The sequence below is a fragment of the Monodelphis domestica genome, chromosome 2 (assembly GCF_027887165.1).
Source record: "Monodelphis domestica isolate mMonDom1 chromosome 2, mMonDom1.pri, whole genome shotgun sequence".
Lineage (NCBI taxonomy): Eukaryota > Metazoa > Chordata > Mammalia > Didelphimorphia > Didelphidae > Monodelphis > Monodelphis domestica.
In genome coordinates, this window is record NC_077228.1 from 319,150,801 (window position 1) to 319,165,957 (window position 15,157).

Consider the following 15,157-nt stretch of genomic DNA (forward strand, 5'->3'; position numbering starts at 1 on the left):
AAAGTAAGAGGTTTAATATTATAGCAAAAGATAATTGAGAGGTCAGTGTCCTGGATATATTGAAGGGATTAGGAAGTATGAAAGGATTTCAAAAACAAATGTAAAGTCAAGAGTGCCATAGAAGGCTCAGGGATAAAATTATAACCAGACTAGAGTCATGGTGAAAAAAGGAAAAGGGGGAGAAGCATTTGTATAGCATTTGAAGTTTGAAAAATAGTTTATATTCATAATCTGATTTGAGCCTCATAACATACTTGTGAAGATCCTTTGACAAGGAGAATAGTCACCTCGTTATCAGAGACAGGTAAAATAGCAGATAGGGATGATGTGAAAAGGTTTTGAGATGCAGGGAAAGAGAAAATAGGTAGTTCACATAATATAGTCTCAATGTTTTCAGTAAAATAAACACCAAGTTCTTTGACATAAGAAAAGGGGAAGGTGTAAGAAACTTGAAGAGAGGAAAAAATGGTTTGGAATAGTTCCTGAGTATAGCAAAATTAGATAACATGGATTTATAGTGTAGACAGTCATTATGGTTTTGTGACATCCTCCAGCTTTGTTCGGGATCATGAGCCTAGGAATAGAGGAAGTAGAAGATTGAAATAATCCATGACTGATGATTGACAACTGTTAAGTAGTGGTAGGACAAGTAGTTTGAGAATCAGAGACTGTGGAGTTGAAGTGTTGGGATTAGGAAGGGAGAAAAGTTAAGTCATAATGTGATTATGGCCTGAAAAACTACTGAGACTGAATATCATTATGAAAGTGTAAGGTATAAGGGGACTTAGGCATATTGTTATAATGGAATGATAGGAAGCTGTGGTCAGAATAATGCCAGAGTTTTTATTAAGAAAATTAAATGCTTGAGGACATTGGTATGATTCAAGAAAGACTCTAAACTAGTACTTGTGTTATACTTCTTGAATAAGAAGGAAAAATGACCAGGACTTGGTAACCAGGAGTCTCCATTCAAGAAAAAGAAGATAATTTTTGATATTTTGGACTTTGTCACAGGAACATTGCTAAGTGATGTTAGCAAAGAGAGTTTGGAAGGAGTAGGGTAGAGCAAAGATAATTCTGATTCTATCCCCCCTCCTCCAGCACCAGTATGTGGAAAGGAGTGTAGGTGATTGAGAGGATTGTCAGGTTAAAGTGTGATCAGGGAAAACCAGGGCTCAAAGAAAGCCAAAGGATGGGAAGATGCGTGTACCAAAGAGCTATAGGTTGCAAGGGTATTCCTTTACTATGGAAAATTATAGGAATTCTAGAGGTCATAGTGAAAACTGTGGGCAAAGTTGGAGTAGGGTAATGGATGAGGTATGGTTAAGAAGGGTAGGGATGAAAGAATGGGAGGTAGAAAGTGAGTATAGAGAGAAACAAGTGATGGACATACACCCACCAGGGAAATCATAGATCGTTAGACGTATTTCAGCAAGACGTTCCCTTGCTATTGTAACTCATACCTTGAGATATCTCATATCATTTCTATCCCACACATGTGAGTATATTTGTGTATATTAGTTCTTAAACTTGATGTCATGCCAATATGTTGAACTCACAATGTCCAAAACTCAAAAGATCAAAAATGAAGTCTCTGGCATGTTTTCTTCATAATGTGATTTATTTGTATGTTCCCAGTCTTCTTATACTTAACTCCCCTCCACACACCTTTAATTCAAAAAGATTCTTCCTTGGATGGGACACTATCTTCCATCTGGACACCTTTGTACTGGTTTTGCCCCATTCCTGGAATGTTCTCACTCTCCTGCCTATTCCTCTCATTTCCTGACGTCCTTCAAACTTTAGCTCAAATCTGACCTTTTCCAAGTTCCTCAAATTACCAGTGCTTTCCCTCTTCACATATATCTAACGTATATACTAATCTATATATCTTGTATATACTAGTGCAGTGAGAACAATTTTCTAGCACTTCCTTTGTGAAAATTAGGCTAGGTTTTTGTTGTTGTTGTTGTTGTGTTTGTTTTTTACTTACCATCCTCAAAACTTGAGTGACCCTAAGGACTTAAGGTTAGGCTGTTGATACTTCTTCATAGTCTCGAGTATAAAACAGCCAAGAGAAGCTCCAAGATTTCCTCAAATGCTTGGCTAGTGGACCACCATGGGCAACTCAGGCAACAACAGCATCATCTCAAAGTGGTCTAAATGCACAATAAATGACTTTTTATTATGACTTAAAAATTGTTTCATTTTGTTTCATTATCAAACAATAACTTCCGGAGTCCTACCCTGAATCAGACCCAGCTCCGAAAAACGTAATTATTTGCCTTTAAAATGTAAACTCCTTGAAGACTGAGGCTGTTTTTGCCTTCCTTTGTGACCCATCACTTAATGCTTGGAAATAATAAATACTTGATAAAGGCTTCTTCTCTGACCATATATGTGTATGTACATATACACATGTGTGTATTTATATAATGTGGGTATTATGTGAAAGTGTGTGTGTAGTTATATACAATGTACTCATATATATGCATATATCTATATATAAATACAATATAATTACACTTTTAAAGAAAATCTAAACAGTTGATATGCCTCTCTCATACATGGGAAACATTAGTTTTATGGTTGCCTTCACCTGAATTTTTTTTAAGGACAAAGACTTGAAATTAAAAGCTCAGATGGCAACAGAAAACTGGTTCTACCTAGGTTGAAATAAAGGCTTAGAGAGATTAAGGGAGTTGCCCAAGGAATGGATGCACCAAGTTATTGAGTGAGATTTTGAGCCCAGTTCTTTTCAGGTGCTTGTAACTTTCCTGGAAGGCTATTTTCTATGAATTCTGTATGCATCTTGTATGTATCTATTAATATACATGTTGTCTCTCCCAATAGAATACAAGTTCTTTGAGGAAAGCAAATACTTGCATGTTTTTTTTTTCCTTTGTATTCCTAATACTTAGCATAGTGCCTAGTACATAGTAATAGTTTAATAATTTCTTATTCATTGCTTGAACCTGATTCCAAATCCATTACTCTTTCCATTCAATTACCCCTGAGAGTTGATGACAATTATGAAATCATTATTATTGATGCCCATCACTGTTCCAATCTCTCTAGGTTCTTGCCTTATTCTTGTATGTAACTAATAGGTTTTTTTAAAAAAATTTAAAATCTTCAGTGAAATCTGAAACATTTAAGAATTATTTTTACTTTCATGAAATCTATTAGCTATAATCATTACCCAAACTTAATTGCTCATTAACAACCATTCAGTACTAATATTTTATTTTAAAAGATACAGAAATATATTTTTAAAAATCTAAATTCATTTTACCTCTTCCAGAAGATTAAAGTGGAAACCAAAATAAAATGGAAGCTAATTTTAAAATGTCTGATGTGCATGTGGTAAGATTTAGGAATCTAAAATTAAGAAATCTGATGAAATGACTTCATTTTTCTATCCAATGAAAAAGTGAGAGATGAATGTGATGAGATGAAAGATATTTAAGGCTTATTTTTGTAATAAGTATTATTTAGTAAAAAGGGAAAATACTTAAAAACTTTACTCTATATAAATGCATTGTTTTTTGTTGTTTTTTTAGTAATTGAAAGAGGAATAGAATACTTGTGAAAGCCTCTGTGAGAAAATACTATAACAATAATTTCAATTTATATAAACCAAAATGAATGTTAATGGATTGTCTCCAGTTTGGAAAGGCTAGAAAGCCAAGTGCATAGGATCATACTGTACAGATATGAGAGAGAATAATGGTTATTTGGGATGGAGGGGCTTATATCACCATTTTATAATGTGTCCACAAAACCTTTAAAACAGACCATTGAACACAACCAAACACGAGTTAGATCACTTCCTTCTATTAAATAAAATTACTTCCTTGTTCCCTGGGAGCTAACATAAATTTCAATTAATAAATGCTTAGTGTTTTGTGTTTTGTTTTGTTTTGTTTTTTCATTTGTTACCGATTTGTTCTCCTTTTTTAATCCTGATAAGGCTTCTATTTCTTTCCCGAGTTACTTTTTTTCCCCAAGGCTTATAAATGAATGGTGACTCAAAGAAGTTTAAGTTGCTGATCTGTTAAAACTGGGTGATTTTCACGTACCTTCTGTGAAGTTAGAGGACCAGAGTTGGTCATGTAAAAAAATTTTTTTCTTGCATTTAAAGCTAATTATGATAAATACTTCTATTACCTGTACTCATTTCACAAAATGGATTAAAGTGGATAACTGTTCATTAATTTTCAGTAGACACAGTTTTTAGTAGCTTCTTCAGGTGAAGAGGGGTAGGAATTACTGGCGTTAATGTGATCATTCCTAATTATCTCTATTCAAAAGATAATTTCATAATGATTACTAGTTTTAGAGCATTTAGAGAGAAAAACAATGAACATTTTTTAAAGTATAAACCAGTCCATAATTCCACAAAAGATTATAGGGTGAGTTGATGGAAAAAAGCTAACTCATACTCTGTTGTTTCTTCCTAAGAGGTAATGCAGAATCACTCACATGTTACCATACACTGCAGTTTTTAAGGGAATTAATCACATTTTCAGAAATCAAACTTCTACTTAAAGTTATGGGTTTCAGGATTTAAGATAGTAAAAGAAGAGCATAAATTTATATAGAGAATCTTTGTAGAAAATTCTAAAGATGATTTATAAATAAATAACATATATTAGCATATAAAAGCATATTAAAATATACTTTGACTTAAATGAACACTTTAGTGTTGTTAATGAATATCCCAATATTTCAAAAAATCATGATTTCATTAGAACGTAGAAACTTTTGCCTTCTATACAGGTCTTTACCCCTCCACACTTTAGGAGATAGTGGTCTAAAAAAAATCATTTAATAGCCAACATCTTGATGAAAAGCTTTCTTACATTAAGATGGATTCTTCCTCAGAAGACAGTTTACACTGAGAGCCTACACATTTTGATAAAAATTAGCCTGAGCTAATAATGGTGTAGCTTATAGTCCCAGAACTGGTTGTTATACAGTGTTAAGTAGAGGAGTAGGATTCCATTGCATGTCATTAAAAAAAAGGAAATCAAAGCAAATAGTAGACCCCAACATAAAGAAGAAAAAAAAAGGAGGGCATTAATGAAAAGCAAATAAAGGTATGGTGACTTTCATTTGCAAAAATGTTGTATTCTAATTACAGTTCTTCATAAAGATATTGGGCCATGTCGGGCAGCTACAATAACGGGAACACTGTCTCGGATTTCGCTTAATGATGATGAAGAAGAAAAGGCAACAAATCCTGAGGGTCTGAGCTATTCAACCTTGCCTGGGAACATCATTTCCAAAGTCATCATCCAGCAGCCCACAGGTTTGCATATGCCAATGAGCATGAATGAGTTGGCAAACCAGTGTCTGAAGAAAGATAACAGTGAGTTACGAAGAACTGTGTACTTATGCACTGATGATAATTTGAGAGGGGCAGATATGGACATAGTACATCCTCAAGAAAGAATGATGGAAAGTGACTATATAGTGATGCCCAGAAGCTCTGTTAATACCCAATCAGCATTGAAAGAGGAGAGCAAATTGAATATCGGCATGGAAACCTTGCCTCATGAAAGGCTCTTGCACTACAAAGTCAACCCTGAATTTAACATGAATCCTCCTGTCATGGATCAGTTCAATATGAATTTAGATCAGCACCTTGCACCCCAGGAGCATATGCAGAATTTGCCATTTGAGCCTCGCACAGCTGTAAAGAACTTCATGGCCTCTGAGTTGGATGATAATGCAGGATTAGCAAGAAGTGAAACTGGATCAACGATATCCATGAGCTCCTTAGAGGTCAGTGATATAGAAATTGTTTCTTGATGTTTGACCCTCTTTCTTGTCTTCTATGAGCAACTTCTCTTATAATGCCACCATTTTAAGAAAGTTACATTTTTAAAAATCAGGTGGGACTCCTAATAGTGTTTTATTAGATATATATATATATATATATATACACACGTTTTATATGTATTATATGTTTGTATACAGATATACATAAATACACACATATACCTGGGGGGGAGGAGTTAGAGTTACAATATTGTAGGGGTTTGGGGCATATTGCTTGGTAGATATAATCTGACCTAGAGTTTTAGAATTGCCTTATTAATGTATCATAATGAAAAGGAGCTTTACTATATTTTAAAGTGTTTTAATTGTGGCTCATAATAGTAAGTCTATCTTAATGAAAACCAACACAGAACTCTCTGGTTATTCAGTTAGCATCATGTTTTGAGCCCCGGGGCCTCAGCAGAAACCTCAAGAAAATTACATGCTTTTCTGGTCTCTCAGAGGTAATAAAGACCCTGTAGATAAATTAATTGTTGGATTCCTCCTTTAAACTAAAATCAAAATCTAACTTTCTTACACATTCTTAAGTAGCTAATCCAGAATGGTTTCATTATTATGTGTATATATATATATGTATTATATGTATATATATGACACTAAAAAGTGTTTTCTGTTTTTCCAGTGGTTCTCTGGGTTTCCATAAGGGATAACTTTTTTAAGATTTTATATTGAATTCTGGAATACCAGTCAGGAAGAAATCCAGCAAATTGAGAATTATCATGGTCCCTGTGGAAGGAGCCCATTTCCACCCTTGTTTCATAAAACAAGGCATTTCAGAGGATAATCAGTGAATCTCAGTCTTCTCTTTATAAAATGAACACACACTAGATAGGCTCAGTGGATTGAGAGCTAGGCCTGGAAAAGGGAGGTCCTAGGTTCAAATGTGCCCTTAGACACTTCCTAGCTGTGTGACCCTCGGCAAGTCACTTAACCCCTATTGCCTAGTCCTTACTACTTTTCTGCCTTATACAGTATTGATTTTAAGATGGAAGGTAAGGGTTTAAAAAAAAGAGAGAGAAGTATAGCAAATAAATGTTTACAATGCAGTTGAAGCAGAATTCATCATTTTTAAGATATGAGAAATATTTACTATGTTGCTTTACACAAATAATATCCTGGTATTTATTTGTAATCTTAATTTTTTTTAATTTTGAGCTTTTTTTATAATCATTATTCATTAAAGTTTTGTTTTTCTTTTATTTTACCCAACCTCTCCTTCAGAGATATGTCTCTAATTGAAGGAGTAAAATCAGCAATTACTTTTCCTGGTACTTCAAAAATCATAGATTGTAAGCATTGCCTCAGGGGCTATAGGTTGTTCTGGCTCAATCTGGTGGATTTAAAATCTGATTGAAGAGTTTCTTTGAGAATTTGGCATGATTCTGGGACAAATCTAGTGTTTATCAACCTTTTTTTCTATCTGGTGATATACTTACCAGATTTTTCTGGTACCAACCTTCACCCTTTGTTCATTTTTTCCCAGAAAGAACAGCATTCCAGGAATAACCAGGGTATAATGTTCAGGGTTTCTCCAAGGCTAGTTAGGACAGAAGCATTTGAACTGAGGGTCAGCGGCACCCACAAGATGGTGGAGATGTCCTTGAGAATGATCTCTCCATGGTACTAGCCTCACAGTAGGGCTTCTTTTCCTTTCTGTCCCAATGTCATAGACCACTAAGAAACCTGAGTGACTAGAAAGGTGACTCTTCTCAAAACTGTGGCCAGCCCCATGGTGGGAATAAGAGATCAGATAGAAAGTGTAAGTTTCACTGGTGTTATTGCAATTTCAGGAGAAAGCAAGGATGCCTGTGGCACACTCAAAAGAGGGTAGTGAATGAGTCCATAGGAAAGGCAGGTTTAGGAGAGTTGTAACTGGCACCTTTAGAGAAACATCCCTATAGATAAGATCACAGATCTGTGTACCCTAAGTGGCAAGTGACTTAACAAGTCAGGACAGCAAACATATATTAAGCCCTTAACAAGGCAGCTCCATAGCAATGTGGATAGAATGCTGGGCCTGGAGTCAGGAAGACCTGAGTTCAAATCTAGCTTTAAATACTATATGCCCTCATTTAACCTCTGTTTGCCTCAGTTTCCTCATATGTAAACTGGGTATATAATAATATCTACCTAGAAAAATTATTGTGAGGATCAAATTCACTAATCATAGTGTGCTTGGCACTTAGTAGGTACTATATAAATTCTTATTTCCTTCCTCTTTCTCTACTTATGTGCCAAGCAACAAAACAAGCAGAAAGAAATGCAGTCCTTTCCCCCTGGGAACTTGGAAAATAGGGAAATGAATATATGAAAGGAAACTGAAGTGGAGAGGAGGAGAGAAGGTCAGGGGCATGTGAAGAAAGTCAAGCCTCAGTTTCCTCATTTGTAAAATGAGCTGGAGAAGGAAATGGCAAAGTACACCAATATCTTTGCCAAGAAACCCCCAAATGGGGTCACAAAGAGTTGGATTCGAATGAATAGTAACCAGAAAATGTAAAACAGTAGATTGATTTTCCTTTGCAATTTGAACTGTTTGGCAAATTTCATTAACTGAAAAGAGGTTTAAAAAAATTAAAATAATCTGAGAGTTTTTTTTTTACATGATGAAAAAACCCTCTAAAATGTATTCATTTCAAAGAGTGCCAAAATGACTTGAATGTAATCGCATTTAATTATTTTGGTTCAAAAAAAGCTTAGCAAGTGTAAAAACATAAAGGCTTAGCTAGGTTTGATATGGTACACATTGTGTACCTCTCATCAATGACCTGTAATTTCAACTATTTGCAATGTGAAGTTTTTGATATGAATCTCCATAAATATTCCATGACCTTGGCACTAAATAAGGACACCACATTCAATATATCATTCAGTGCTATGTTCAAAAAAATCTGCATTTAAATACCTTTGGAATCATAAGGCATATGTCCTGAAAAGGAAAAATATTTAAAATTCAGACGGATATTTCAGTTCCCCATTTTCCTTTTCAAAAGCATTTGATAGTCAATTAGAGCTTCAGGTGACCACTGTAGGAGATAGCTAAAATAGAATGTATAGATGTGGAAATTAATAATAAAAATTAGCATTTATATAGTACTTTTCATTAGAAGATCCTCAAACCACCTTAAAAACATGAATTCATTTCTCTTCTCAATCCCTGTGACAGATAAGCAGTTATGATCCTAGAAGTAAAGTGACTACTTCAAGGTGATAGAGTGAGCATATAACAGTAAAGCCAGGAATGGAAACTCTCTCCCCAGGATGGGAGGAATATTAATAAGTGTTCATATTAATAAAAATCATTCTTGTTCTTGAGAGTTCATTTTTGCCTTGCTTCACTTTGGACTAGTATATTTTGTGACCTGAGGAATAGAAACATACAGTTGTCAGAACATCAAATGGTCTATTTACATAAAGTAATTAACCTTTTCTAGAAATGAAGAGTGACTAGAAATTTGGATCAACTACCACCAATTATCTACCACAATTTACATATCAGAAGTGAATTAAATTGATTTGATAAGAAAGGAGTGACCAATATGAAGGCTTTTAAAAAAGTTAGTTCTAAACCTAGGGAGAAAAAAAAGCATTCTGGCAAATGTATTCTATAAATACAGTGTCAGTGGGGAAAAAAAAGATTATTTATGCTGGGTGTTTTAGCTAGTGATACATTTTAAAATGTGTTCAAAGAAGAGGAAAATGGGAAGGAAAGAATCCATGGCTGGGGGGGGGGGGGCGGGGTGGAGTCTGGTAGAGATGTATCATTCCACTCCAACCTCATTTCACTGGCTTCCAGCTACAAATCTCAGGAGTCCCTCTGATAACTTGGTTTGTTGTTCTATTGAAGCAGCTGAGTTCAGCCCAGTTCTAGTATAGTCCTAAATCTTCATAACATTTGATTTTAAACTTTTATGTTTTGAAATGCAGAAACCCAGAAGAACATCTCCCATTTATAATACTATTGCTGGGAAACTAAATGCCATTGATAATATATTTTTTACTCAGTTATGTTCATAGTGTTGTGCCTTTTGTAGTGAAATGTCTTTTAAAAAAAGAGAGATGAAACACATGGAAATCCATAATGTGGAAAAGAAAAGAGAATATAGGAAAACAGAAGCTAGAAATTTGAAAGCCTTTAATGGAGTAATTTAGGAATCAATTTAGCAACAGGTTTTCAAAAAGACTGAGGAAGAGAGGACCTTGGGGAAAAGTGAATAAGGATGAAGTGAAAGAATAATTCCATAGAAATGCTGGTGTTTATATAGCTCACTGTGGAATCAATTTAGCAAAGAAGGGCTCCATATTACAATCTAAGTGGATGAGATTAAGATTTTGCTGATCCCAGTGAAAGGCTAACATTTGGGATGCAGAAGGCATTTATTGTAGGTAGGTATTTAGGCAGTGGTATGAGAAGGGGAATAATGGGTTGGTGAGCTCATTCAGCACACAGACATGCTTCAAATATGGATTATGTTGGAAATTAAAACAATTTTATATAGATTTATAATCTAGTAATCTCATTGGAGAAACAAGCCCTCACTTCAATTCCATTCTACTATAAGGGAGAGGTGGAAAAAAATAATGGATAGTGAACTGGACTTGAATACAGGAAAACCTGTATACAAGTCCTACCCCTGAACTCTGAACAAGTCACTTAGGCTCAAAAAGCAACTCTCTTAGGCTGTGACTTACATAGAAGATTTCCATATGCCAATGAAATCATTTATCAATCTCTAACCCAGCATTTATTGTCTACTATATGTAGAACACTATGTTAGGTGCTAAGACATATACAGAGTTTAATCTTTCATCCTACAGAGCAATGTACAGGCAGATAAGTCTTGGTCTATGTGACGGTTATTTATTCTTAATGAATATCTTTTATTTATTGGTGAATAGATGATATATAGGTATAGGTAAAAGCCAACAGAGTGGATCAGAGTTCAGAATCTTTCAATTAAATTATCTTTTGGGTCATCCATAAGGATGAAGTAATCTTTGAGGCTATAATAGCAAGAATACATGGGATAAAGAAGACAACAATGACCCACATGTTGAAGGGACTGGGTCAACAGCAGCAAAGAACTGTAATAGATGATAATGGGATGATGGGAGAAGCAGTTAAAGAAGTGTTAGGAAATGACACTAGAGATGAAGAAGATATTCTCAGGAAAAGGCAGCAGAGGATGAAAGACGCATAATAAGCTGTACCTTCCTGGGCAGCAAGGTACTCTTTAGGATCTTTCTTAATTTAAGTAAAAAAGAGGTTGAATATAAATCCATGATGAAAAACTTCCCAATATGAGGGAAAGATTCCATAGACTGGAATAGAAGGAAACCATGAGGTAAAAGAAACAGAGAAAGCATGCAATAAAATAAACTGCCAGAGTTGGACTGGGGAAGGAAGTTCAGTGCACAGGAAAGAAAAGTCAGGAATAAAAGTGACAGATGAGAAGAATAAAGATGAAAGTTGCTGCTGACTAAAAAGGAAGAGTTGAGAGCATAGAGACAGCAAAAAGGAAGAAAGTGAGGGGAAGAGTAGGGAAGGGGGAAAATTAAACTTCTATGGATCTGAGATAATAGAACAGACAGGGAAAGGCAATATGGAATAGGCTTAACATGCTGAGAAAATTTGAGAGAGAACCTTTGGAACAGAAAACAAAGTTATGCTTAGATTAGAGGAGAAAAGGAGTAAATGAAATTGGATGAAGGGTGAAGGAGAAAAGAGAAGAATTGTGGATATATTAAATACACTGGGAAACATCATATTCCAATTGCACCTCAGACACTAGCTGTGTGATCCTGGGCAAGTCACTTAAGTCACTTGGAACTTCATTATCCTCTTCAGTAAAATTGAAGCAGTTAGAATCAATAGCCTATGAGATCCCTTCAAGCTCATAGTCTATGATCATATAATGACTATAATGGTTGGAAAAGTCATTGGGGCTACCAATTTTAGGTGACACTTACCAGAGTAATTGTGGCCTCAGTAAGTTCTAGTGAACGGATGAAGTAGAAGCATCTCTCAAAATAGCCTTCATACTTTTTAATATGTTCTAAATATATCAGATGGTCCAGGCACATAAAGCAAGCCATAACAAAGAACAAATCCATTCAGCTCACTGAATCTAAGTTCTTCATCTATATATGGAGGGCTTAGATTCTATCATCTTCAAAGTCTCTTTCTGTTCTTAGTCTATAATGCTATGGTTCCAATGGCAGCTTTGCTCTGTTGATATGCATGTGAAATATGTGGGAGGGAGGATGACAGAGGAAGATCTCTAGTACACTGGTGGATACTGCTCATCCCATTAGAGCTCTTTTGCATTAGGACATGGGCCAAAGTTGTACAAGATGAAATTATTTGATGGGCTGTGATTCATGTGATTGAAAATACCGAAATTGGTATTTTTATAATACATGACAATACTAGTATATTAATCCTCATGTCCCCAAGGGTTGCGGTTACATGACAATAGAAATTCTAGGAAATTCTAGTTAAATACTGGTGTGATTGTCAGAAAACTTGAATTACATATCAGGGAAACAGATTAGGAAAGGAAAAAATAGATGGAAACATGAGGAAATTATTTTCATTTTCTATATAGCCAAGAGTATGTTGTTTCCAAATAACTTATAAAGAGATGAAGGTGGGCATCATGGCACATGTTTGTAAGCCCTGCTGCTAGGGGAGGCAGAGACTGGTGGATTGCTTTAATTCAGAGTAACTATACTAAGTCAGACATGCATATAGGGAGTGGCTAGGAGCACCAGGCTGCCTGAAGACACTAAGCAGGCTAGGTCAGAAAAACAAAGCAAGTTAAAGCCTTCTTATTTTTCAGCATTAGAATTAAGCCACTCAGACTGCTACACAGTTTGAATGAGATAAAGAGACCCAGCCTAAAAAAAATAGTGCTAGACACTGAAGAAAGAGAAAAAGAGACAGGGAAGGAGGGAAAACAGGAAGGAAGAGAGGGAGGGAAGGAAGGAAATAATGTTTAGGGAAAGGGAAAAGGAAAAATACAGTTTATTCTTGGATGATTTTGCAAACAACCTTCTATTACATAAATAGAAATTACTCTGTCCTCTTAAGTTGTTAGAGACATTATGCTTGGTAGTGTCAAAGAAGCAAGAGCTTTAGAGATATTAGAAAAGATGGTGAATAAAGGCCAGCATCTTGTGTTAAAAAGAAATGTGTCAAATTTCAGCCTGAGTCAGGTTTTTAGCTTACAAGATAACATGAAAGTAAGAAAAAAAATACTGGCAATATAACCAGAAGTCAATATTTAGGATGGAAGCAGGAACATTTCCCATAAATTTGTCTCCTCATTTGGTATTCTTCTCTTTCCTCCTCTGCCTTCAACTGTTCTCTCTCACACTGCCTGATTGGAATCTAACTGTTAATACTCTTAGAAAATAGCATTCAGACTACATGAATTTGCTTCTCTTGGACTTTTCAGTCACACTGAAGCTAAAATTATCTGAGTTCAACATCTTACATACAATGTTCTGTAATCACTTCTGTCTTCATTATTCTCTAAAACCTATAAAATGATGATGATGATAAAAATAATGACATTTATAGAATAATTTCAGATTTATAAAGCACTTTCCATATATCATCTGATTTGAGCTTCACAATAACCCAGTGAAGTAGGTTCCACAGATATCATTATTCCCACTTCACATATGAGGAAACTGGGCTCAGAGAGGTTTTGCTCATGGTTAGCCAGTTAATAATAGAGGAAGGATCTGAACTCAGCTTTTAAGTTCAAGATTCTCTTCATTACATGACACTAAGAATCCAAATTTGGACTCTTCACTAATGAGTTTTTATTGAGTGGTTATACAGTTAGAACGGCATCATACTTAGTATTATGGGGAATTTGGGAAGAATAGTGACAGTGTGATACAATGGAAAAGGCACTAGCTTTGGAATGAGAGGACATGGGTGCAAATCCTGATTCTAGACTCTATTACGCAGGAAGAACACTTCATTGCAAAAAAGCTTGGGATTTCAAGTGAAGGAACTTACATCTAGATACCAACTATGCTGCTTATTTAAATAATTCTGTGACTTCAGGCAATTTGATCCATCTCTCTAAAGTTCAGTTTCTTCTTCCCTAAAAAGACCTTTTGATGTAACACACACACACACACACACACACACACACACACACACACACACACGTGAGTCGCTTGGGGGCTATTGTAAGTTAATACTTAAGAACAATCCTGTGGCCTTAAGCTACTAAGTCCAACAAAGAATTTGAAGCTTGTCTTGTCTGTACATTTTTCTTTTCTATGTCACCATTCATTTTGTTCAGCTTTTGCAACACAGTGGGCACTTGATGTGCTACTGAATTGCGGTTATTTTAAATTGATGGCTATATATGAAGCAACACAATGTATATTGAAATTAGATCATAAGATCAGAGATTTAGAGCTGGCAGGGTTTGTAAAGGTTATCTAACCCACAGCCATTACTTATGCAGGTAAGGTAATCGAGTTTTGACATATTTAAGTGACTTGCCCTAGGTCACATAGGTACTGAATGCCAGAGTCGTTACAAAATAAGTAGCACTGAATTTAAATCAAATGAAATATTTTTAAAGTGCTTAGCCTAGAGCACGGCACATAGTAGGTATATAATAAATGTTCCTTCCCTTCCCTCCCTCCTCAAATCCAATATCCTTTTCACTGAGTCCTGTGTCTGCTGGAAGTGCCCAAAATCATATCCATCATATGCATAGTCTCTCTATCTGTGCCTGTCTGTTTGTCTCTCTCCCCTAACCCCTAATATTTCTGCTATAACAATCTCAACATGGGCCAGAAAACATAGGACAGAAAGAACTTTACAAAGCTTGCCATTTTATTTATCCTTGCTCTGGCTTGCCCTTCTCTCTCCTGACTAATATTTATTCCCCAGTTGATGGGATGGGCAGGGAGTGAAGTGATGGGGGAGGTGGGGATGGCATCTATGCAGATGTGCTAAATAAAATTATCTCAAAGAAAAATCATTTTAAAATCATTTACTCCCAGACTTCACTTCCTCTTCCCTAGTCCCAATTAAATTAGTACTATCAATTCTATCTCTATAATATCTCACTTATCTATTTCTTACTTTCTCATTCTATTGCCATTATCCTAGTTCAGACTTTTAGTACCCTTCCTCAGGATTATCAGCTCACACTTGGTCTCACTTCCTGTAGCATCTTCTTTCTCCACCCAAGCCATCTTCCTAAAGCATTCAATACTTGTTTTTCTTAACAAAAACCTTCCATACTTCCCTGTTGTTTATAGAGTAAAATAC

General features: G+C 35.4%; 1 protein-coding gene and 1 long non-coding RNA gene across 8 annotated transcripts in view; one reads left to right on the plus strand and one right to left on the minus strand.

Moving 5' to 3' along the window:
* The window catches only part of ADGRB3 (adhesion G protein-coupled receptor B3), a 954,807-nt gene that overhangs the window by 906,840 nt on the left and 32,810 nt on the right, over positions 1–15,157 (plus strand). For all 4 annotated transcript variants that reach the window (XM_001365288.4, XM_007484165.3, XM_056818441.1 and 1 more), the window contains one exon: positions 5,147–5,790. In XM_001365288.4, the coding sequence (XP_001365325.1) occupies positions 5,147–5,790 (644 nt within the window). The remainder of the gene's footprint in view (positions 1–5,146; positions 5,791–15,157) is intronic.
* The window catches only part of LOC130457402 (uncharacterized), a 238,001-nt gene that overhangs the window by 138,783 nt on the left and 84,061 nt on the right, over positions 1–15,157 (minus strand). The window lies entirely within an intron of this gene.